Source organism: Rattus norvegicus, chromosome 9 (genome assembly GCF_021556685.1).
Source record: "Rattus norvegicus strain SHRSP/BbbUtx chromosome 9, alternate assembly SHRSP_T2T, whole genome shotgun sequence".
Lineage (NCBI taxonomy): Eukaryota > Metazoa > Chordata > Mammalia > Rodentia > Muridae > Rattus > Rattus norvegicus.
In genome coordinates this window covers 96,272,535-96,298,441 of record NC_141542.1, presented here as the reverse complement: position 1 = coordinate 96,298,441, position 25,907 = coordinate 96,272,535, and the positions used below count along the sequence as shown (strand labels likewise).

At 44.0% G+C, this 25,907-nt stretch overlaps 1 protein-coding gene across 4 annotated transcripts in view; it reads left to right on the top strand.

The window, feature by feature from the left end:
• Positions 1-25,907, top strand: part of Serpine2 (serpin family E member 2) — a 64,089-nt gene that overhangs the window by 13,134 nt on the left and 25,048 nt on the right. For 2 of the 4 annotated variants that reach the window (XM_087564989.1, XM_087564990.1), the window contains 2 exons: positions 14,336-14,424; positions 23,604-23,884. In XM_087564989.1, the coding sequence (XP_087421115.1) occupies positions 23,626-23,884 (259 nt within the window). In that variant the 5' untranslated portion in view covers positions 14,336-14,424; positions 23,604-23,625. The remainder of the gene's footprint in view (positions 1-14,335; positions 14,425-23,603; positions 23,885-25,907) is intronic. The other 2 variants (XM_087564988.1, NM_019197.1) reach the window with 1 other exon arrangement.

The following is a 25,907-nucleotide window of genomic DNA, read 5'->3' as shown; positions in this document are numbered from 1 at the left end:
ACGTCATCCAGCTTTGGGTCTGCAATGGTGGGGAAATGGATTACCTGGTATCCTAGTTGGGGTTACTATTGCCATGATAAAACGTCAAAGCGACTTAGAGGGACAGGGTTTATTTCGGCTCACACTTCCAGGTAACAGGACATCACTGAGGGACATTAGGGCAGAAGTCTGGAGGTAGGAACTGGTGTAGAGCCCATGGAAGAGTGTTGCTTGCTGGCTTGCTCCTCATGGCTTGCTCAGCCTGTTTTCTTACAGAACCCAGGACCAACACCAGCCCAAAGGTTGTCCCAGCAACAGTGGGCTGCACCCTCCCTATGAACCACTTAATGTTCTACAGCCTTGCCTACAGGCCAGGTCTATGGAGGCATTTCTCAACTGGGATCCCCTCCTCTCTGATGACTCTACCCTCTGTCGAATTGACAAATTATCTGGCACAGCTGGCCCCCTGCCTACTCTGTCAGAAGTAAAGACTACTAAAGGTCACTTGTTAGCAGCAACACAGTGAGTCATTGGCCGTAGGGGTCATGGATATTTTTGCCTCTGGGGAAAATTGTACGGTCGTTCCCTCAGAGGCCTCTTACACACCCAAGTCAACATGTCAGGGCCAGTGCCTATGACATGTCTTTGGTAAGGAGATGCAGTGCCTGGGAACATAGTTGCGAAGAACAGAAACAATGGCAGGTATTGGAAGCCGAGGAGGGGACAAAATAAATTGCTTCATGGAAGATGGGGGTGGAGGGAACGTGCTATTTCCAGCTCAGAATACATGTGACTTCATGTCTTAGTCATAAAGTTTGTTTAGTCTAGTGGGCCCAAATTTGTGAAGGCAGCAAGGATCTTTTCACTGGGAAAAGAGGAAACTGAGTTAGGTTATCTGAGAAATATATGATGGCCATCCACACTTGGGAATTAGAAATCCACTAATGGAAGAGTACATCTTCTGGAAGGAAGACCCCCTTTTTTAAAGCAATGTGGAGAAGGGTGTTTACGTACTGGAAAATCAACTCCATGCCTGGGATATCCAGGAAGAAAATCAGAGACAAAGCTTAGGAGCGCCATTCTCACCAACCGTGAGCACTGTTTCCATCTGAAGACATGGAAAGAACCAGAAGGATTAGATAGGTGGGGGCGGGTTTCCGTCTCTGGATGAAGCACTCGAAATGCCAGCCTTGAGGCAAACATACCCTACATGTGCCCGTACATCTGTCTGGCTGTGTGACCTGATCAGGATATATATCACCTGCACATCTCACATGTGACATGATATGTCTACAAGGCTGTGTTTCCAGTAGGGACTTTATAAGTTAAGTCTCTAGTGAAACCACTTGCCTTCTTCATTGTTGAGGAATATCATTTCTCTTTATCCAGGCACTTTGACAAGAATCTCAGCCAGTCTAGCCACCCTACCCATTCCCTGGTGTACTGTCTCTATTCCAGGTTAGGTAAAGGGAGAAAGTAAACTTTAAGATCTTAGGGTTGGGGTGTGTGTGTGTGTGTGTGTGTGTGTGTGTGTGTGTGTGTGTGTGTGTGTAAATTTAGAGATCCTTACTCTTCTGTAGATCTGGTAGAGAGAAGCAGCCAATCCTACAAGGAAAAGCTCTCAGATTGACGTCACCCTCCCTCCATAGCAGTTCTCTGAGGTATAGAGTGGAGGAAGCAGATTAGCACTTGCTACAGAGCAGGGAAACCGAGTCACAGAGCAGGTACGCGATCCATGAAAGGAGGCACAGATGAGGCAGCTGCCCTGTTTCCACACTTGGGTTGTGAACTTAGACTTCTTGTAGGAAATAGCTAAATGTCTTTCTTGTTCCTGCCTCCTATATGTCTTCAGTGTGAGCATCTACTGTAACAAGGGAAGTTGAGGCAAGCCAAGGGAAGAAACTGAGTGTGTGACCATGCTTCCTATCACCCTAGGTGGTTTCTAAGCTTTGAAGAATTATTCAGTTTCATAGTGGGGATGATAGATAGGTAGATAGATAGATAGATAGATAGATAGATAGATAGATAGATAGATAGATAGGTAAGTAGGTAGGTAGGTAGATAGGTAGATAGGTAGATATAGACATATGTGTGTATACACACACATATAAATATATATGTAATACATATATATATATATCACATACACACATACATGTATATTCTGTTTAGATTTGTTCTTACTTTTCATTGAATGTTGTCTTAGTTACTTTTCTATCACTGTAATAGAACACCAAGACCAAGGAGACTTAGAGAAAAAAGTGTTTACTTAGGAGCTTACAGTTTCAAAGATTTAGGAGTCCATGATGGGGGATCAAAGGCATGCTAGTAGGAAGAGCTGAGAGTTTACATCTTACAAGGAGCAGGTAGAGCGGTAAAGACTAGGTAAATGTGAACTGCTAGTCTTTTAAAACCTCAAGGCCTGGCCCCATCGGCACATCTCCTTCAGCAAGGCCACACTGCCTAGTCCTTCCCAAACAGCTCCACCATCTGGGGACCCAGCATTCAAATATACAAGCCTGTGGAGTGCATTCTAATTCAAACCACCACAAGCAAGCCCTCTCCCTGCTTCTTATCCTTCCTTTCCTTACCCCTATCCCAATTGATTTTTCCATGCATTCTTTGTAATGAAAGACTTAAAAGTAAGAGACTAAGACCTTCCCTTACCTTTTTACAGTATGCAGGCAAACCCAGTGCCTTCCACGCCCAGGATAAACTCTACCACTGAGCTGTATCCTCAGACTTACAGGAACCACTCCCCTTTGCTCACCTTCTTTCTTTATTTGGAAGTATTTTTAGATCCTTGCCTTTGGATACATATATATTTATTTATGTGTTTAATTTAGTTTGGAAGGTGGCTCAGATAATTTGCTCCCACCTACTTCTATGTCAGTGATATTTTCTCCAGCTGCTTTGCTTCCTGTAATTCACTAGAAAATTCTGCTTAGGGAGTTTGGCTATACCAAGCCTGGGTAGATGGACAGGAGATTTGGTATTGAGAACCACACTGAAGAGAAGGAGACTCTAAACATCACAGTTGTTGCCATCGCTCACCCAAGAGCAGCCATGGCAGTTCTAATAACAAATGGGAAACACTGTCTCCAGGTTTCCTGGTGGAATCCATTTTGTAAGTGTGACGTCATCAGTGAGTTTAGAGAACCTTTTCTTTAATACGGGCATTTTAGTTCCTGCATCTATTCTGGAATATTAGTGTCTTAGGAGTCTAATTTAGCTACTCTTTCCCCTTCTCTCTCAGCTTCTGTATCACAGGCTCAGCTTTTGCTTGTGTTCCTCGGGTTTGCCCTGGGGAAATGATAATAAATACCGTCTGGTGCCAGAGGGTAGGAAGAAGCATGCAGTACATGATGAACTGGTGTCACATTTTCCTTGCATCTGAGGAAAAAAGAGGCTGCTTAGATGGCATTTCCCATTGGGATCCACAGCACGCAGAATGGAATAAAGACTCAGTTTGTCAGGACACTCAGTGTTATCTGGAGTTAATAGGATTGACGATTACCAGTTTCACAGGCAGATGACTAATAAACAGGGTCCTTTGACTGAATAGCATACTCCATGTTGGGATGGTTCAGAGGCAGGGGCAAGAGGATCTCCATGAATTTAAAGTCAGCCTGGCCTATTACCAAACTGCAGATAAACCAGGACTGCATAACAAAGACTTACCTAAAACATTTAAAACCAAACCAAAGCAAAATAACAACCAACATTCAAGAGAACCTACTTGCTATATGAGGAGTGATTGGTAAAGTTGCATAAGTTACCAGAGGTGGTGTCGTGTGTCTTTGTCTCAGCCCTGGGGAGGCAGAGGCAGGTGGATCTGTGAGGCCATCTGGATTTACATAGTAAATGTCAGGACAGTCATGGGTACGTTAAAAAATAAAATAAAATGAGATTGTGCAAGTTAGTGGCTCAATTCATAGAACTAAAAACCCAGTAGACTATTTGCATGTCAGTAGACACTAAGTTAGCATATCAAAAGTTACACACAACTATATCCCTTCCATTCTTATGCACAACTGTAGATGCCACAGGGACCTCGCCCCTGGGGACAGGTTATTGAAATTTCTAGGTTGTGAGTTCTTTCAACTGGTTTTTCATTTCTTATTTTATAGACCAAAGGTAAAGAGTGAAAGTGTGACTAGAACGTCGACGCCTTCGGTAGATACGTAATTAGTGCCTCTTGTGTTTACCGACTTCCAATTCTAATGTCTTTTATTCTATGTTGGTAACTCTTACTTGCCAGTGCCACCAATGCTGGTCACTCATGTCTGTTAAGGGGAAGCAATGGCTTCCCCTCCTGCTCCCATGGTCTCTTATTTATTACATGGCGAGACATTAATAATCAAACAGTGTGGCCATTTATCAAGGCAAGTAGCTGGCCCCCTTGTTGGTCTGGCGTTCTTCTTGCTGCTTGTCACTTTCTGTCTATCTTGTTTCTTTTTCCTTTAAGGGCTTCTGTCAGTCATCATCGTTGTGAAGGTCCTCCTTTCTTTGTTTACTCGGGAAGTACACTGGCTACTTTGTAACCGGCAAAGCTCTCAGAAGTGGAAGGGGCTTGCATGAGATCTCATACTTTTCCCCCAAATAACATATTTTAAGTCTCCTGCCTTCCTCCCCACACGTGTCCTGGGGGCTTTTGTGTTTGAATCGTAAAGCTCTGGACACCCTTGAGAACTCAGTTTTTGCCTCCTTTTACTCTCGGTGCCTTCCTCCTGTCAGGGTATCCTGTTGCTACTTTTTGCTTTCTTCTCTGGGTCTCACAGGTTTGAACCAGTCCAGTCTATGAACTGTTTGTCTTTTCAAGACACAGAGCCCCTTTTAAGCCATTGTGTTTAGAAGTCACTTGGAGCCTTCGAAACCTCCAGTCATTAATTCACAGTGCTAAAATTTTAGGAGTGGCTGAGACTTCAGGCAAGCTATATTGAATTAAATGTGTGGTGCGCTTTAAGACAGCATTTGATTGTACATTTAAAATAGGGAATGCAAATTGAAATTCCTCCTGGGTGCCTTAAATCATGCATTATATGTGCAGTATTTTCAATTAGCTACAGGGGAAGAAAAAAATCCTTCGGTACGGCTCTATTTTTACAGCTGGGAATTTCTCAGAGAACAACCGACTATTTTATATATGTGAGATTTATTTAAATGACTCGTGGGGGCATTTGCAATTTAACCAATAATTGAAAATATTGTTGCAGGGTGGCAGGTAAAACTAGGAAGTCATTTTGCATTCCAGAAGAGGTGGTTGCGAGCTCAATAGCGCCTTAGTTAGAGTGGGCTGGATGCGGAGTTCAGCAGAGACTCGGCTCTTCACGTCTCATACCTAGGTTTAACCCCACCAGAGAAAGGAGACCGATTAGCTGTGACACGGTACTTTTAACAAGAACTCCCAACTCTAAGATGTTATTCATTTTCTCCCTCTTTTCTTCATTACTTTATTCACTTTACATCCCAATATCAGCTTCCGCAGTCCTCCCAGTCAGCTCCTCCCTTTCTCCTCTGAGAAGTGGGAGCCCCCTCCCACAGGTATGACCACACCCCAGCACATCAAGTCACTGCAGAACTAGACGCCTCCTCTCCCATTGAGGGCAGCACAGGCAGCCCAGTTAGGGGAACAGGATCCACAGGTAGGCAACAGGTTCAGGGACAGCCCTTGATCCAGTTGTTGATGGACAGGATGAAGACCAAGCTTTTTTTATTTTTTATTTTCAATGTGCCAAACAGAAATTAAAAGTCAGATGGGATAGGAGGAGACACAAGTCATTCTCTGAGTCCTGGCCCACACCTTCCTATTCACATCATCCCTGTGCAGATGACGTCTAAGTTCAGACAACTGATGCAGGAAGCAAGTCAAGGCTGCCCGTGTGGACTAACCCACCCTTCCGAGGTTGTTCATATGATGGCTGAGAGGTTATAACTCATGCTCCTACTCAAATAAATGATGTTGTGAATAAATGATGTTGTACCAAAACCCATCATTATTCTGATTCAAACAATGCATATAGGTTAATTGGGCATTTTGTGCCCAGAATGGGAATGGTATGCATTTATTTCTAACCTTTATAATAATGGTTGTTAACCAGGGCCAATCTTCCTTTCCTCTTCCAAGGATGTCTGCCAGTGTCTCTACGCGTGCAGTTATCACAACTCAGAGGGGATGCAGCAAGCATCTCTTCAGGAGAGCCTAGAAATGTATAATCTAGGGGTTGGGGATTTAGCTCAGTGGTAGAGCGCTTGCCTAGGAAGCGCAAGGCCCTGGGTTCGGTCCCCAGCTCCGAAAAAAAAGAACAAAAAAAAAAAAAAAAGCTTGAAATGTATAATCTATAGCCCCTTACAACCAAGCATCATCCAGCCCAGCATCTGAAGAGTGCCAAGCACTTTTCAATATGTTAGACTGTATGAAATGGTCCATGGTGCACCATCGAATTAAGTTGGACTTTAGAGGCCCGGGTGCCTCTTTAATGCCTTGTTTGTATATTGAACACGTGGGTATCCATGTGCCAGTCTGGATGCCAGGGTAAAGCGACAGACAGAGCAGATGAAGGAGTCAAGAGGACACAAGAAGGTAAATGTCTCATTTGGGAAGAACTTGAACATGGAAACCAGATGCTGAAAAGAGACTGGTGGGTTCCATATATATCTGGAGAAAGAAAGCCTGATCCTGGCCAAGTCCTGCCTTATAGGCTACAAGGCAAACTCCAGTTGCTAACAAGAGCATTGGAAAGCCCTTGGAGAGTCTGATGCAGATCCGGGCAAAATGTCATGGCCTGCTTTTCTTCTCTGTAATCCAAGAGCAATGTGAGTGGTGACTTAGATACAGGAAATCGGTGCTCTCTTCCAGAGAAGTTGATGGCTTACACTGGGAACAAGGAGATGGGGAAGATATTTGAGATGTATTACAGAGGGAGAATGAATGTATTGCTGATTCTAACAGGACAAGGGAAAAAATAATTCCCAGACTTTTGGCTTGGATTCTTGGGTGGAGACTTAGGTAGTGGGTGATGCTACTTAGTAAGGCCTGGCAAATAGCAAGTTTAGTGGATAGGACCAGCCCAGGGCTTCCTTGGATTTCCATGAAAATTGTTAAGGGGATATCTATATGCAGGAACACTGTATTTTGGTGGTCTGCTTATAAACACTTAAGCCTTTTCTCCCAGATTGCCTGTTGTTCTGGGGTCACCCTAGTGGGCTTTTTAGAGTGGTCCTACATTATTGGTAAGCACTCTCTGAGTGGTTATCAAGCACTTCCTGTTTCCTGTCATCCCGCCCATGTAAACAAACAAAACAGTTCTGAGAGTCCGCTTAAAACCCAGACAGCCTCCATTAAATCTCGCGACCACTGAGACAGGGTCTGTCTGGCCCTACTACACTGAAACCTTCAAAAATTGCTTGAGTTTAATCACACACTATTTCAGTTCCGGGCTGGTAGGAAAACACTTCGTATTCATGTGCTTGGCAGCCGTGTTAAAAAACACAAGGAAAATTGCCAGAGCCCGACTCCCATTTCCCAAGCTGACCAGGTGCTCTGTGGTCATTTCCAACCCTGTGGTGGGGACTGTCAGTGGAATAGCACAACGCACTACTGTCCTGAGGACAGAGGCCCTTATGTTATGTTCCTAGATTCAAAGTGCCCAGATTCAGAGATCTTGTGATGTCATACCTTAGACCTTAGAATCCCTCTTGTATTGAAGAAATATAGGAAATGTATCAGCAGTGGAAAAGAGAGACCATGGTGAATAAATAAGGTGACTTCTTGTTTCCAGGAGTCAGGGGTCAAGTCTTTTGTAGTTGAGGTTAAGGTTAAGGTGGTCTGTAGACCCTCAGAGAATGAGATCATCACCTCTGGCTATAGTGGTCATGGTGGTAAACAGAAGCCAGCATTGATATGGACCTTAAGAACTCTCCCCAAGCTCTCCAGCAGATGGCTCAGTGGTTAAGTGTATAGACTGTTCTCCCTAGAGGACCTGGGTTCAATTCCCAGCACACACAGAGTGGCTCCCAACCATCTGTGACTCCAGTTTCAGGGGATCCAGTGCCATCTTTTGGCCTCTGTGGGTACCAGACACCCAGGTGGAACACAAATATGCATGTAGGCAAAACACCCATACATGTAAAATAAAATAAATCCTAAGTCTTTACATGAAGAGCTAGCCTGTGAGTGAACCCAAGACACATCATGTTTTCTAATTATGACACTACCTCATGTACCTTTATAGGTCTGTACAAAGACAGTACTTTGCCTAACAGTGGAGCATCGGTACAACCAGCAAATTAGCATGGATACATGCAGTCTACCAGTCATTCATATTGTACGAGCTTTCTTGTGTTTTTTTAACAGATGTGTGTATGTGTGTGTGTGTATGTATGCTTATATGTGCATGTGTGTATATCTATGTGTATGTACATGTGTGTATATGTATGTAAGTGTGCATTTATATGTGTGTGCATGCAAGTATGTGTGTATATGTGTGTGTCCGTGTATGTATGTGCATGACGTATATGTGTGCATTTGTGTATACATGTATGTGTATGTGTGCATGTATGTACGTCTGTTTATCTATGTGTATGTGTGTGCATGTGCATGTCTATGTGTGTATATATGTGTATGTCCATATGTGTATGTGCATGTATATGTGTGAATGTATGTGTGCATTTGTGTGTGTATGTATGTGTGTATGTATGTATGTGTGCATTTGTGTGTATGTATGTATGCATGTATATATGTGTATGTATGTGTATATGCATGTGTGTGTATGTACATGTATATATGTGTGTGCATTTGTGTGTGTGTGTGTGTGTGTGTGTGTGTGTGTGTGTGTGTGTGTGTGTGTGTGTTTTAACCAGAGGTCAGTTGCAGGTATCATTTCTCAAGAGCTACTCACCTTGTATTTTGAAACAAGCTTTTTACTGGTTTGAGGTTCACTATTTGGGCTAGGCTGACTAGTGGCCCAGTAAGCCCCAGAAATCTGAATCTTTGCCTCCATAACACGGTGTGACTACAAGCCCACACCATACCAGCTTTTTGCATGGATGCTAGGGATCACACTTGTTATCATGTTTTGAGCACCAAATACTTTTCACCAACTGAGCTCTCTGCCTAGCCTCTTTACAGGATCTTTTTTGAAGAGCCAAAGGTTTGGGGGGAGGGACTGTTTGTTTTGTTTTAATTAATTTTTCAGGTTGTCAGTGTGGTGGTTTGAATATGCTTGGCCCAGGGAGTGGCACTATTAGGAAGTGTGGCCTTGTTGGAGTAGGTGTCACTTTTTTGGGGCAGTGCATCACTGTTGGTGTGGGCTTTGAGACCCTCCTCCTAGCTACATGTGAGACAGTCTGTTCCTGGCTTCCTTGCAATGAAGATGCAGAACCCTTGGTTGGCTCCTCCAGCACCATATCTGCCTGCTCACTGCCATGCTTCCCACCATAATGATAGAATGCACTGAATCTCTGAAAGTGTAAGCCAGCCCCAGTTAAATGTTGTCCTTTATAAGAGTTGCCTTGGTCACGGTATCTCTTCACAGCAATGAAACCCTAAGACAATCAGTTTTCCTTTTTATTGATATGGATACTTTTAATATGAAAGCTGAGAACGATTGGGAATTGGGGTCCTGCTGCTTACAATGTACAGTGACTGGTGGCTGAGAAAGGGGGGTACGGGAAGGTAGACACGAGCATGGGGAGTTTTTTCAGCTGCTCTCTGGTTTGGGCTCTGGTGTGTTGCTTGTCAGCTGCCTGCAGAGCAGGGTTTCCACTCGAGCATTGGTCACATGTGCCTTGCAAAGCCTGGGGGATTAGGATGGCCTGAAAAGAGAAAGAAAGTGCCTGAAGTATCAAAGGTGTTTTACCCACTTGACCAACGTCTTAATGAACAGCTTTCTCACCTCTCCCACTGCCCCTGGGCTAGTTATAAACAGCTCATTCTCCAGTCCGCACTGAGCAGGGCAGGGCTTTCTGTAGACAGCTTCCGGGTCCCTCTCTGGGTGGGTGTGTCTTGGCTTCCTTTGCTGTACAGCCTACTTGCTTTCAGTGCAAGAGGTACCAGGGCTAGGTAAACATGAATTTAAGTTTCGCCTCAGTAGCATGATGGTTTGGTTAAAGTCTCATTCTTCTCTAAAAGCAGGCCATACCAACCCCAGTTCTGTTGACAGATTAGATTATGCACTTCCTGATTGTTGGAGGGCTTTTTGTGGCTACCAGTGGTCCCTCCCTTCTCCTGGGGAATGCCACAGCACTTCCCTACCTACTTTTATACGTTTCTGAGAAATGCAATTGTCTTTAGTGATGATGTCCAAGGGTCCAGACCACTTGGGTTGAGAACCTTGAGGGGAGATGCTAATTATATTATTCAGTCATCAATTTGGTATGCACGTTGAAACAGCAACTGCACCTCATGGGTGCCATCATCACATGCTGACAGAATGCTCACACCATGGCCTGGTTCTCTTCTGGTAGCCTCAAATACTACCTTAGTATTTGAGGAGTAGAGGAGTGGATGGCTGTGCTTAAAATCAGAAAGTTCTTAATACTACCCGGACTTTAGGGGAGTCAAGAGGCTTTAGCTGTGAAATTGAGCCCCAGCGGTCTGGATTCCTCTCTGCATGGCTCAATGTGGATTTCCTTGCTCACCATCCCCACCGCCTGAAATAGGAGTGGGAGGACCTTCCGGGTTCCTGCCTGATTAAAGCCCACATCCTCTGGTAGTGTTCTCAAAGCTGGGCCTCAGGGCCTGGACAAATTATCTCTGTGCTTTTCAGGGCTCAGATGTCACCTACCCACTCACTGGTGTCACCTACCCACTTATTGGGACTCTCCTTCTACCAAAGAAGGCACCCCTCCCGTGACGATGGACACACACACACACACACACACACACACACACACACACCTTCACTTTTTAAGGTAATTTGGCATGGGATCATCTTGAGACCTAATACAGAACTTATTTACCAAGTAGTCTTTCCTGGCTAACTAAATGGGTCTCAACGGATGGAGGAGGGAGTAAAGTGGGGGTTGGGACTCAGAGTGGCTCATCCCTGCAGGTACTGCATAGAGAGGGTTCAGAAGTGCCAGGGACAGAGCACATAACATAACATAAGGTGTGGGGGGCACACGGGGTGCCTGACTCTTCTCTCCTTACTTGACAGTTCCAATTCCTGAACTTGAATGATAGTGTAGCTTTGGTTTAGCAAAACATAGCACCCATGGGGAGAGAGCCGAGAGTCGGTGAGCAGAAGGATGGACCAAGGGCAGAAGAAGTGATGTCAGTTGGCTCCCTGCTGCTGCTCTTTGGAGAGTTTAGGGAAATAACTGCTGGTGACTCAGCCTGGTCTTACCACCTCTCCATGTTTCTTGCTGGAAGCAGAAACTCATTAGAACGCCTTGTATCTCTGCTTCCAGCCTCAAAGTTCTTCCACGGGCTGCAGCAAACTGGAGTTGACACATTGGATGGGGTGAACTATCAGGCGGAAGCTGTAATTGCCGGTCGTAAGCCTCCCCTTCTAGGATGCGCAGAAGTAATTGGCTGGATTCCTTCCTCTTCTGCACAGGAAAGTTTCAGGTTAAAAGTTCCAGAGAGAATCTTGCTGTAAATTGGTGTCAGAACTGCCATGGCCTTGGCTAGGATTCTAAATGATGGGAAGCCAGCAACGTCAGGGGTGACCTGGGCAGAATGGAAATGTGTGTTCTTCCGTGCGTCAGAGCATAGGTTTTCTTGGAGTCCTGAGGTATAAGGTATGGGAGCTGACTCATACCCTAAGATGCTTATGCCCCTGAGGAGCGGTGTCCACTTGACAGCACAGCACTGCTAACCCAAGTGAGACAACCAAAAGTGTTCCCAAATAACCCTTGGGGACAGAATTGCCCCTACCCTGGATGGAAACCACCAGCCTAGAGTAACAAACAGTATGTTCAGTTTGGCACTCTTGAAAGCTGTGGCCACTTGTTTGCTCCAAGTGTTTGGTGAGTTAAGCCCAGGTAGAGGAACACAATGTTTCTTCTTCACCTTTTCCTCCATTGGCCTGTAATCTCCACCAAAGGAAGCATATTAGCCAAAAATCAAGGCTTTTGACCTGGGCTCTCTTACCACGTCCGAGTTGTACAACCTACGTATGCTATTCATGTTTTTTTTTTTAAGATCCCCAGTTTCCACCATTTGTAACATAGGACAACTAATTCCTACTGCTTAAGTGGAGGATTAAATTGCCTTTTCAATATAAAGTGCTGTGTCTGGCATTTAGGAGAGGTCTTGTACATTTAATCTGCTGTAAAAAATGCCATTAACTGGCGAGCTTACAAACAAGAGATTTATTTCTCACGGTCCTAGAGTCAGGGAAGTCTAAGTCTAAGACACTGGCATCTACAGTAGTTGGTAAAGACTTGCTGTTTGCAGACAGTACCCTCTAGTTGTTTTCCTCGCACATCAAGCAGGACTAGTTGTCTGTGGTGGTGGTGATGGTGGTCATGATGATGATGATGATGATGGTGGTGGTGGTGGTCATGATGATGGTGGTGGTGGTGGTCATGATGATGATGGTGGTGGTGGTGGTGGTCATGATGATGATGATGATGATGGTGGTGGTGGTGGTCATGATGATGATGGTGGTGGTGGTCATGATGATGATGGTGGTGGTGGTGGTGGTCATGATGATGATGGTGGTGGTGGTGGTGGTCATGATGATGATGATGATGATGGTGGTGGTGGTGGTCATGATGATGATGGTGGTGGTGGTCATGATGATGATGGTGGTGGTGGTGGTGGTCATGATGATGATGGTGGTGGTGGTCATGATGATGATGGTGGTGGTGGTCATGATGATGATGGTGGTGGTGGGGTGGTCATGATGATGATGATGATGATGGTGGTGGTCATGATGATGATGGTGGTGGTGGTCATGATGATGATGGTGGTGGTGGTCATGATGATGATGATGGTGGTGGTGGTGGTGGTCATGATGATGATGATGATGGTGGTGGTGGTGGTCATGATGATGGTGATGATGATGGTGGTGGTGGTCATGATGATGGTGGTGGTGGTCATGATGATGATGATGATGGTGGTGGTCATGATGATGATGATGATGGTGGTGGTGGTGGTCATGATGATGATGGTGGTGGTGGTCATGATGATGATGATGATGGTGGTGGTCATGATGATGATGATGATGGTGGTGGTCATGATGATGATGATGGTGGTGGTGGTCATGATGATGATGGTCATGATGATGATGACGACGACGACGACGACAATGATTGAGACAGAGTCTCGATGTATATCCCGGCTGGGTGACCTGGAATTCACTATGTAGATGAAGCTAGCTTTGAGTTCATGAGAGATGTGTCTGGGATTAAAGGTGTGCACTACCATGTCCAGCAGGAATCAACTTCTGAAAATGCACATGGCAGGTTAGGACTTGAATAAATGAATTTTGGGAGGATAAACTCTTCAGACTGTAGTGATAATGCATCCAGTTAATGATGGCATTCTTCTCAAGTACTTAAGAGTGTCTTCTATAGAATTTAAGCAAGTTAGAACTGGGCAGAAGAATTTAATTGCCGCTCTCACATAAAATAGGAACAGAACAGTTAACTTCTATTGAATTACAATTTGTTTCATAAGCATGTATTGACTTCCTTCTAAAATCCAGTTACTATACTAAACGCATGGCATAAGATATTAATAAATAATTATCTCTGCCTTTAAGTGTCTGATGGGGAGACATAGAGACAAATAGATCAAGTTGCTCATCAGAGTAGATGAACCACTATTGACAGAAGAACGTGGGCAGCCTGTGACATTGACCTGGGAGTATGAGAAAGGAGCTGACTGTGTTGTGTGTCCACAGATCTCCTTTTCCCGTGTTCTTCTGACTTAAGTACCGTTCCTGTGCTCTGCGGCTTTCTCTGCTCTCTTTGCGTCCAGCCTTCACCTTTAGGCTGACATAGAATCCCAGCTCCTGTCACATGTGCTTTTAGAAGCAGAAATAAAAGATCCTGTTCTAAGTATGCTGTTTAAGTATGCTGGGTTTTTTTTTTTCCTGAAACTTTGCAAAATACATAACGATCTGCAGAGAAGTGTTGTCATCGAAACAGTCATATAATGCTAACTCAGCAATGTCCATTAGTCTTGTTGCATGCAGGTATAATTTTCGCATAGTTGCTCATATGATAAATAGTTTTGGTTGTCAACTGGCGTATGTCTGTTTCAGCACTAGGGAGGCTGAGGCACAGGATTGAGTCCGGCTGGGGCTGTATAGCAAAAGTGTCTCAGCTACAAAAATAAACAGTCCCCAAAATAGCCAGGACCAATTACTACTGATGTATGACTGTTTTGTTTTCTTAACAGTGAGTGGCACTGTTGGGTGGATGTCATTAACTACCATTCAGCGTTGGGTGGCCTAGGTCGCGTTCTCCCAGAAGCAACAAGGTGACTTGGTAAGGAAGCATTTCCCAAGCAAACCCAGCAGTGGGATGGGAAGAGAGGGTGTTAGGAAAGAAAGAAGCTGAGCCAGAGATATATCTGGGCCAAGTCCCACTACAGAGCTCATGGGCGTTTTAGAGTCATTTACAGCAAGACTAGGAGTCAATGGCTATTAGCCTTCTGGGAGGAAATAGTGTCTGTAAACACTTAAGGCCCACTAAGAAAAGTGGGCTTTGCTTCCCCCTGGCAGTTGTCCAAGGGTAGCAGGTGCAAACAGTTAGCAAGAGAGCACACAAAAGCTAGAGGGCAAGTACGCTGAGCTACTAAAAGGCTACCCACAGTGCCGCTTCCATTGGAGATTTAAGTTGCAATTAAAATTGCCAGTGTAACTAGCTACTTATTGGGATGATGTTCCTTCTAGAAATACTCAGTTCCTGGACCCAGATCTCTTTTTATTTTCTTACAGTGGGTTGATGGAGCTTGCTGTTTAAGGCGTGTGCTTTTTTTTTTTTTAAGAAACATCTTTATTTCAGAAATATTTTTTGTAATCAGTTTGTTCTTAGAACCCTTAGTGTGCATGGTTCACCAGCATCAATTTAAAGAGTGCTGGGCTCTCATCAATGAGTGGGGGACCCACAGAGAGCATCAGTATCATTTCAAAGGACCAGTAAAGTTATGGTCAAAGATGAGCTTTGAGTATAGACTGAATAAACAATGTCTCAATAGGAGATATAAAAGGGGGCTGGAGGGGATGTATTTTTGGCTTAGCCAAGCACTTGCCACCAAATCTAATGACCTAAGTTCAACCACATGGCAGAAGGAACAAAAAATGATTCCTGTAAATTGCCCTCTCTGATCTCCACACAAATATCATAGCACACACACTCTCCTTCCACAAATAATTGAAATGTAAAAATAGTTTTACAGTGGTTCTTAATTATGTTTAATAAAAATAATTTGCTTTTTTATTGAAATATTTGTGAATTCGTGTTTATTTTGTATCTCCCAAAGAATGATATCTGTTACACTTTTTCTTTTTTAATGCAACAAAATTGTTTCCCTGTTTTTAAAGATTGTAAGTCACTAGTCTGTATCATTTTAGTCCTAGGGCCTTCTCTTGTAGGCTAGATGAGGAACTCAACCATCTAAAACATTATAGATTTAGTGGCCTAAGTCTGCACACTAAAAGACACATCTGACCATTATGAGTGCTTCTTTTTGGAGAGAGAATATACACCACCTTTATCATCCACTGAATTTTTTTTTATACCTCATCCCCAAATATTTCTCCCCACTCTAATTCTTCTGTTAAACCATCCACGGAAACCGGGAAGGCGTGCACGAGAGGAGAAAGCGAGCTTGATGAAAGGCTCATTCACTCACTCTACATCCCCTGGTGAGGGCATGGAAGTTGGATTTGAGGCCTTAGCAAATCATTCTGTAAACTTGAAGGAAATAGGGGGGAAAGCATTCCTCATCTAATGTTTTTGGAAGTTGACAGCAAACACTATCTTTTTCTTTCTTCTTTTTTTTCTTTTCTTTTTTTTTTTTTTTGTCAGATATGCTTTACATATCCCTTTAATTTTAGCTATCATTTCCATACATGTCAGCGGTTGAAAGTGTCTTTCCTAAACATGTTTATATCAGTTCTTGACCCAATGAATTGGTTAGTGTCATACATTGAACACACATGCATACCTGTTGGATTCTGGTTAAAAAAAAATATGAGAGGTTCCGAGGACTTACGCTTCTTTATAGTGGCCTGGAGAAGTATTTTCAAGCCACAGCAGTTCCAGCTGCCGTCTCTGGTTTGTTCCTCCCTAAACTGTAAAGATGCTAACTCACGTGGACCGGTAGGGACTTATCAGAGCTGCACCTCGGGGTATGCTCTGGCTTGCTTGACCTCTGGTTTAGTTATCTTAAGAAAATGTGATCTTATTTGGGTGACAGAGACAGAGCCTGGGGGGCATAATCTCAGGAATGGCTTACAAAGGTTTTTAATCTAGTCTTCTCGATTCTACGGGACTGTATTCAAGGCTAGCCTCTTCTTGGCTTCATAATCTTAGCTCCAGTTACTTGTGGATGAACAGTTACCTCCCTTTCACAGAGAGCCTTAAGTCTTCCCCGCCTAACTCCTGTAGAGTACCTACAGTGCCTCTTGTGAAACCCTCTGGAGAGTTTGAAATATTTCTCTACTGACAAAGATAGTTCGGGAAGTACATGCATGGTCTGACAGCTTGAGCATCACACACTTGTGTAAAAGTTTTAGTGTTTCCTTTGAGAAACTAAGACTTTTCCTTTGAGAAATCCTCGATGAAAGCTGTTGGGAGATGTGATTCCTCTCACGAAGGGTAACTTGCAGACATGTTCCTGCTGATTGTGCCAACTTTAGAAGAATGGGGACGGGGCAGATCCATGAGGGAGCATCTAGGTTTGAAGAACCAAGATCCTAGAAACAGAGACTAGAAGAGCCTCAGAGCTTTCCCAGTTGGCTGTCTGTCAGGCTGAGAAGTTATGGAAAGATACAGGGCTCAGGGTGACACAACATGACATTCCTTGTGGCACTGTCAGTTTGCTCATTCCAGGTGTGTGGTATTGCTGTGACCATACATTTTTTATGACAGGAACAATTCAGGAGACTCTGATTTTACCCATCAGTCGTGTATTTTGATCAGTCTCACCAATTTTTAATGTCAGATGTCTTCCCATCTTGGCCTCAACCATTGAGGCTCCTATTACTTTCTTGGCCCTGGGAGGCAAGCCAATGCATGTGCAAGCAGCTTTAGATGTGCCCCAGAAAACAACATAAACAAATGTGGGCTCTTCGTTGTCTCTGTCTCCCAATATTGCTACAGTTTACTCGGGGTTTATGAAATGCAATCTCTGAGTTCTTCCTCCCAGCCCCATGCTCCCAGAAATAAGACTCAGACTCAAAATATATTTACAAATACCTTGGTCACGTAACTAGGCTCTACTCTGGCTAGATCAGAACTTAAAATTACCCAATTATTTTAACCTACATTCTGTCACACGGATGGTTACCTGTGCTCAGGTATTATGTGTCTGTCTTGTCACATCTACCCAGGCCAACCTCCTCTGCCTGGCTTTATCCCAGAATCTGGTTTGCCTCCCGAATGTCCCACCTTCTATTCTATCCTTTCTTATAGGCCATAAGTTTTTTAATTGACAAGTGATGCATCCATACAATACTCAAGATATCCTCTCTATAATCTGTAAATACTGTTTCACTCTAAAAGAAGCCAGAGAAGTGACTGACTGTACTTGGGACAGGAAACATACAGATGAACCCAAGGATCAGAGGACAAGAAAGCTGAGGACACTATGTGATCAAATTGGATGTTTCAAGAATCAAGTTGAAGTGACTTATTTTGAGTCTCAATAAGAATTAATATATACAATGGATCAAGCCCCCAGAAGATGTTGAAAAACACTGAATTTGTAATGATGAAAAAAACAAAACATTCTAGTGAACTCATAATTTTATAACAAAGTCATTTCGAAAATGAGACTTCTTCTGCATACTTGTCCCACCTTTAACACACACACACACACACACACACACACATACACACACACACACACACACACACACACACACACACACACACACACACACACTGAATCTCAGAGTAGTCAGCTATGGAGGTTTTCTTTCTATTTATAATCCTACCAGTGAATGGAAAAAACATGGAAGATCCTACCATGTTGGATCTTCCAATCAAAGGTACTTGGGCAACAGCCATGATACAAAAGCAAAGACAGCTGTTGACCAATCAATCTCCTTACCCTAATACTTTGTACAACACGACTACAAAATGGTCTTACCCGAAGAATTAATTGAGATGCTTGGCTTCTAGCTCAGGGGTCATTGACAGTCTTCCAGGTGGTAATTTTTTTCTTCTTCATGCCAAACTGTCTCTGTTGCCAACAGCCCTGTTCTGACTCTACCCATTTTGCAAAGGACACAGGAATGTGGTTATCAAATTCTGGTGGTATTAGGACCAAAGCTAAAAATAAAGCAACTTATGATTTTGTGGTGTTGTTCTAAAAAAGCAAGAGGGTCATCGACTTGTAATGGCTGGAGCTTATAGCTCTCCTGAATCAAATAAAATTATAAATATAACAATACAATCAGGACAGTGTGGATACTTGATAATTAGCATATTGAAGAGTTACTGATTTTTTTAAAGAATTATTTATTTTATATATATGAGTAGTACACTGTAGTTGTCTTCAGACTCGCCAAAAGAGGGCATTGAGTCCCATTACAGGTGGTTGTGAGCCACCATGTGGTTGCTGGAAATTGAGCTCAGGACGTCTGGAAAAGCAGTCAGTGATCTTAACCACTGAGCCATCTCTCCAGCCTTTTACTGATTTTTTTGCTAGGTGATAATGATATTGTGGATTTATATCCTAATATAAATATATCGGGCTTGCTCGATCTTCTGGTTTAGTTATCTTAAGAAAGTGTGATCTTATTTGGGTAACAGAGACAGAGCCTGGGGGGCATAACTTCAGGAATGAGTGATCCTGAGTGCTATTATATGTCTATAGTTTGCTTCAGAATATTTGACTTTCAAGAGATAAGCCATGAATTGACTGTTACCATTATTAAATGTCAAGTACTATTGACTTACATTTTTCCATATATTTTATGTATATTTGAAAATTTCCATGTTATCATATATATACAAATGTGTGTGTGCGCACATTGTGTGTGCATGCATACACATGTAGTTTATTGTTAGTGCTTCCAGTGTATGTGAGTGAGCGATGGAGGATAGACTACTGTCTTCTCTTTAGACACTCTCGGGTCCCTCAGAGCAGATAAGAAAGTCTCAGATCTGTTCTTTATCTATCATGTTCTTTGAATGCCAGCACATTTCCATAAACTTGCTATACTAAGTAGAGCACGCGGACATGGCATTTATCACCTGCTTGTGCTGTAGAGAAGGTGTGTTTTATATAAAAAATGCTCGTTAGGTAGAAAACAAATGCCTCTGTTTGCAGGTCTCTCTCATATTCTGTTATTTAGTGGGTCAGCAATGAGGCCATCTAGGGCTCTGTTTCGAAGTCCTTATGTGCCCAGGCTAGGGATGGACAGCAGCTCCTCAGGCAGAAGGCAGAGGGGGCTGCAGAAATCAAGGCACGTGACCAGGCCCCAGAGCGGCGGCACTGAACAGGACATTTGTGGTGAGACTGGGGACCCCCCCCCCCAGAACCAGCCCTCTCTTTTTTTTTCACATTTCCTGTGAGTAACTCAAAATCCAGACTTCAGTTTCCTAAAATATTTTGGGAACACTACACTCCAAACCAAACCTGAGAGGTGGGATTAGGTCTTCACTTCTGCCTCTGACTTAGTGCAGACCCATGGTATGGCTCTAAATAGACCCTGTGGGCCCTGGGACTCGAAAGGCCGCTGATCCTATTTTCTGTGAACTTTCTGTCTAGTGGGATGGGGGTGGGATGATTTGAAAAGAAGCCAAATGAGAGGGATGATGTATCCAGAGAAGGGGGTGAGTAACCTATCAGAGGCAACCAGGAAGGACTTAAAACACTGCCTGGAAGAGTTGGAAAAGCTCTACTGGTCTCTAAGTGAACAACAGAAAGGTAAAGGGAAGCCCAGGGCCATCAACAGCCCCCAAAGAGAAGGACTGAGAACCTTATGGTTTCTATAGCCCACCAATGGAGGGTCACATCCGCCCCCCAAGTCAAAAGAGCACCATGAACAATCAGACGGAAATGAGTAGCAAGCCACCGAAAGCATGACAGTGAAATTAGCAGAAGTCTCAGGTTCGCCTGTGTAGAAGTGACAGTTGAAGCCACAGGGTCTATGGCGTGCTTTTCTCCCATGTCTGCCATCGGCGAGTGACACATTTTCAAATATGCGTTTTGAGTCTGGCGTTTGCAAAACTAGCGGCCCATTATTTACTATGCTAAGCCATGCTTAACACTCAGAGCACTACCCAATTACTTCAGGAACATTCCCCTGGCTGGAAAGGGAGAAAGTCGAGGAGCAGGAGAAAGCCAACGTTTGGGAGGCTGTTCCTGTGGTGGCGGCAGCCTTATTGGTAGGCTTCTGATCTCCCTCAGTGATGGCCTAAAGCACACGAATTGTGTTTTATACTCGTAAAAGGGTTATTCAAGAAATTCAGACAGTCGAGAACAGATTTATGAACATCCCCACATTTCCCAGGACACTCGGGCCAAACACTTGCTCTTTCTCTCATACCAAAGTTTACAGAGGGATTTCTTTTAGAGATGAAAAGTAAACAGAGAATTGTTACATCCTTCCCAGGACAGGACGCCCCCTGTTCTTGAGACGATGAAGCATTTTCAAGCTTGTCACAATTATGTCATGTAGAATGGTATCTACTGGGTTATGAGTATCTTTCATTCTTAGCGCTTCCTCAAGCCTGGAGTGATTTATGGGACCATCCCTCTTCTTGGGGCTCATGAGCTCACACTTAGATGTGTGTGTCAGGCCAGATGAGTTTATGTTTGAGAGCATTCAGCCAAGCAGAAGTTAGGCCTAGAACATGCATCAAAAGTAGCCCTGACTCCAAACTTCACACAGCCTGGAAACTGCCCAGTGTGCTTTTATGAAGCCGAATGTGGGCATCTCTCAAAAACTTCCCCCAGCAAAGAAACCAAGAAAAACACTCCCAGTATAATGAAACTGTTCTTAAAAAAGAAAAAAAAAGTTGTAACTGAGCAAAACTCTGGTAACTAAAGTAACTTTGTTTGGGAGACTGTCCACACCGATGCCAAGATATTGGGGCTCTTAAGATTTTTTTACTTTCATTTGTCCTCCTCAGCTACCCCACCTCCCACCCCCCCCCCCCGGGAGCTTTCAACTACTAATGGCAAAAACAACATGGCCTTTTGTGCCTCTTGAGGGTACAAATCCCAACCATTTATTCAAATATTCACTGACCCACAGAGTTTCTTAGGAGTCAGTCACAGAAATTGATGAGGTTGGCGGGTACAAAGATGCTACACGTTCTTCATATCTGCGATTAGCCTGTGGTATGTTGGAAGAGGAAATGCATTCCCGAGGGGAGAAAGTGAAGAAGGAAAATTAGGGCTAACTCTTAGGAGGGGGTGAGCTAAGCTCCTGTGGTCAGTGCTTGGAAGGCCGCCAAGGTCCAACAGGCTCCAGGAAACTCAGGCAATTGTCATGGTCTCAGAACTAGTCCAAGGTGCCAGAGTCAAAATACAGCCACCACTGACCGAAGCTGAGGGCTGCGTGGGACCGTATGTAGGTCACTTACACATTGTGAATTTAGACAGGCTGAGTTTATACAATTATTCTTACAACTAAGCTCTAGCGAAACACCAAATATTGTGAACTTTTAGAAGGTACCTACTTCCCAGCGTGTAGGAAAATTACAACACGGGCCTGAACGGTCTGCCTTTAGTGGCTCACTGCGTGTGGATAGCCAGGTGGGGAACTCTGTGCTAATGTTCCTTGCCCCACCTAGATGATGGCATTTCCCTGGTCAAATTTTGGAGTTCACTGGGACACTTATGACTCAACACAAGCATTCCCTCAACCACATTCAGTGAACTCTGGTTTGATGCAACGAAAAGTAATAAAATTAAAAATTGCTCTCTAACCCCTGGGGCTTAATCCCACAAGGGTTTTTTGAGCATCAGCCATGCATAGTGTGGAAAGTTCTCAAAACACGTAAGGAAGGCAGGAAGACACAGTTTACCCAGCCCCTACCCACACTCTTTTTCTTTTCCCATGTGGCCACTGATTTCCTCTCACTCCCAGTCACCTGTCTCCTCAAAGGCTTTCCTCTGTAACCTTCCACAGGTGACAAGAAGATCAACTTCCTCCCAGGGAGATTTGTGCCTTGGTAAGACCTCAGGCTTCTAAAGTAGGGATCAAATTAGTAACATCACAAATTCTGCCTTTGTTTTTGCTAAGTGCTGCCGTTGAGTTCTAACTTAATGGAAGTGCTTGCTTTCCCATAAATACACATAAACTCCTGCCTCCTGTCGTAGGCAAAGAAAGCCCTGTCAGTGACAATCAAGGACTGAAGCATATTTAAAGCAAATGGCTGTAATTGAAAGTCTCAGCGTAAGCAATGCCATCCGCACAGTTTATGGATTTACCAATTGTTCTGCCCTGTTGCAGCTTTAAAGCTGCCACTGAAATTTGTTTTAATTAACAGCCCTGTAATTTAAAAAAAAGTTGTATGTGGTACAGTAAAAGAATCACGTCTGTGTGGTTCTGAGAAAAATCCTCTCTGTTTAAAACCCTCCAAGTGGTCTCTTGTGACCCTTGCTGTGGGTCTACCCTGGTGTCTGTCACACAGACTGTTCCCTCCAGTCCCTTTGTGCTGCCGTCCTTTCCCTTGGCATGCCCTTCCTACGTCCATGGCTGGTTCTTTTCTCAACCTTCAGTTGTCCTCAGCTGGGCTCCTTCCACAGAGGTGACAGTCCCTGTGACGAGACCCTCCCCTGGCACCTCATTTACCCACACTGCTTTGCTTTATGATCCTGGCTTTTTTTTTAATATTTATTTTATTTATTATATATGAGTACACTGTAGCTGTCTTCAGATACACCAAATCTCTTTATAGATGGTTGTGAGCCACCATGTGGTTGCTGGGAATTGAACTCATGACCTCTGGAAGAGCAGTCGGGTTCTCTTAACCGCTGAGCCATCTCTCCAGCCCATGATCCTGGCTTTTAATCTTCTCTGAAGTTACCTAAGTGCTTGCTGTTTTATTTTCTCTATGTTCCTCTAGTAGAACAGGCTGAGAAGGCTGGGGTCACACCCACCACATTTAGAGTTGTCTGCCTACTGCTTAGAAAAGATCATGGCATATAGAAGACCCTTGGAAATAACGCTTTAAATGATTGACAGTCTCGAAAATTAAATAGTGCTTACAGCCTGATGTCTGGCACATACCAAGTATCTAGCAGATGGACGTTTACTTCTTTCCAGCCCTATCTGTCCAAACCCTATGCATTAGAGGCTAAGTTAGCGCAACATTCAGTTATCGTGAGCACAGGATCTCAGATCTGGTTGAGTATAGAGTATTCATCCTTTGTGTTTGCAAAAGAGTGACATGTTTCTGATTGGTTTTTACTATTATTTTTTAGTTTGCAAACGAGTGATATGTTTCTGATTGCTTTTTATTATTACTTTTTTTAGGCTGTCCTTGTTGGAAGGAACCATGAATTGGCATTTTCCCTTCTTCATCTTGACCACAGTGACTTTATCCTCTGTGTACTCCCAGCTCAACTCTCTGTCACTCGAGGAACTAGGCTCTGACACAGGGATCCAGGTTTTCAATCAGATCATCAAATCACAGCCTCATGAGAACGTTGTCATTTCTCCGCACGGGATTGCGTCCATCTTGGGCATGCTGCAGCTGGGGGCTGACGGCAGGACGAAGAAGCAGCTCTCAACGGTGATGCGATACAATGTGAACGGTGCGTGTGTGGTCCTCATCAGTGAGGTCTTGCCCGCAGTCCTGCATGTGAAGGGTCACGGCTTGATCTCTGCCTAACCAGAGGAACAGGGCAGCCAAGAGAGGTGATGCGATGCCATCTGGAAACTGGGGCCAGGGTCTGTTATAGGGAAGATGATACGCCTGACATTAAGAGCTACACTTTTGGTTCTATAGCTGTTAGGCTTTGTGTTCTCTGTCTACCAACACTAAGTGTTTTCTCTCTTAAGGAAAATCTTTTGCGTTATAAGCATCCTTTTGAAACAGGTCCAACACTCGAGACTGGCTCTGTGGAACCCTTATGATGGCGGAGCTGCCCTGGATTAATGGGGACGGGGCAAAGTGAGTCTATAGGAATGATATAAGTGAGCACACACACACACACACACACACACACACGAACACACACGCGCACGCACACATGCATGTGCACCGAGTGTGAATGAAAACCAAGTCAAGTCAGAATGAGCTCTGTAGACTGTACCCATGACAATTTCCCAATGTTTCCCCAAAGCCACTTGGAAAAAACTAGATATAGGGCACAAGGAATGTCCCTTTTCTATTTTTTTTTTTAATTTTTGAAAGCTCATTACTTTTTGTGGAGGTGGTGTAGGTAAGTTCGTGTGTGTGTGTGCGTGTGTGTGTGTGTGTGTGCGCATGTGTGTATGTGTATGTGTGCATGTGTATGTGTGTGTGTATGTGTGCATGTGTATGTGTGTATGTGTGTGTGCACATGGGTGAGGAAGTAGTGCATGTTGAGTGTCTCATTCCATTAAGCTCCTTATTTTTGGAGATATGGTCTCTAAGTGAACCTGAAATTTACCAATTGAGCAAGACTAGCAGGCCAGTCCACCTACCTATCCATCCCCAGTGCTACTAGGATCTACCACCACATGGGCAGGTTTTATGTAGATGCTAGAGATCTGAACTCTGGGTCTCATGCTTCTGTGGCAAACACTTTACTGACTGAGGCATCTGCCTAAACTAAAGCCACTCGTGTGCTGATCTAAAGCCACTTAGAAATGAAAAAGCTAACTGACTTAGAAAGGAAGAAAGAAAAGAAGGGAAGAAACTAAGGCCCAGTCACTGGCCACGGTAACTAATACACGCTTATAGTCATAGAACTTGGGAAGCGTGGCAGGAAGTTCAAGAGTTCAAGACTTGGCTGTACAGCAAACCTGCGTCAGAACAGTAAAATGAACCTGGAGATATAGCTCAGTGCTGGGGCTTTGCCTCACATGTACAAAGCCCTGGGTTTGGTATTTAGCTCCACAAAAGGACAAACAAATAAAAATAAAAAAATCATAGCAGATACAGGTAAGGTCTTGTGAGAGAGGCTCAGTGTTATCGAAAGGGAAAGCTTGCTTTGAATCACCTGCTTAGCCATAGGAACCCTTGTTTGCAGGCAGTAGTTCCCTGTAAGTTAGCTCTTTCTGAACCCTTCTTAGCTGTCATGCAGGCTGAGCATGAACTAGTCAGGCGCCAGTGGAAAGTGAAGGAGCTTTCTTTCTCACCGTGTTCTTCCTCCCTTCTCTAGTGATGACGTTCTGGGACTCTTGACTACATTGGCTCTTGTTACCAAGAAAGCTAGTTTAGTGGTGGAGGAATGCCTTTCCTTGTTTCTAGCTGCTCCCACTTCCTTTGTGTTTTAGTGTGACCCTCACCAGGACTAGGAGCCCTGTATGCCCAATGGTGCCCTCTGTCAGCAGGGTAAACTTTGCCTGCTTCTACAGTTTGCCTACCTGTTAGATGTGAGGAAGGGCTGAATTCTTGGAATACAGTGTCCTGGCTCTGTAAGTTCAGGGCTCTGGTGATTTATACCTCCGCTGTGGGTCACTCCGTTCTCACTGCCATCCAGGGTCCGTCCACCAGCACAGTTCCAAAGCAGCAACTGGCATTGTGTCTTGTTGTTTTGTTTTGTTCAGATTTAGTTTGGTTTTAATGCTGATCCACCATGATTTTAGATCTGTCCCTTCCTTGAAGTTGGCCTATTGACTACCAATCCA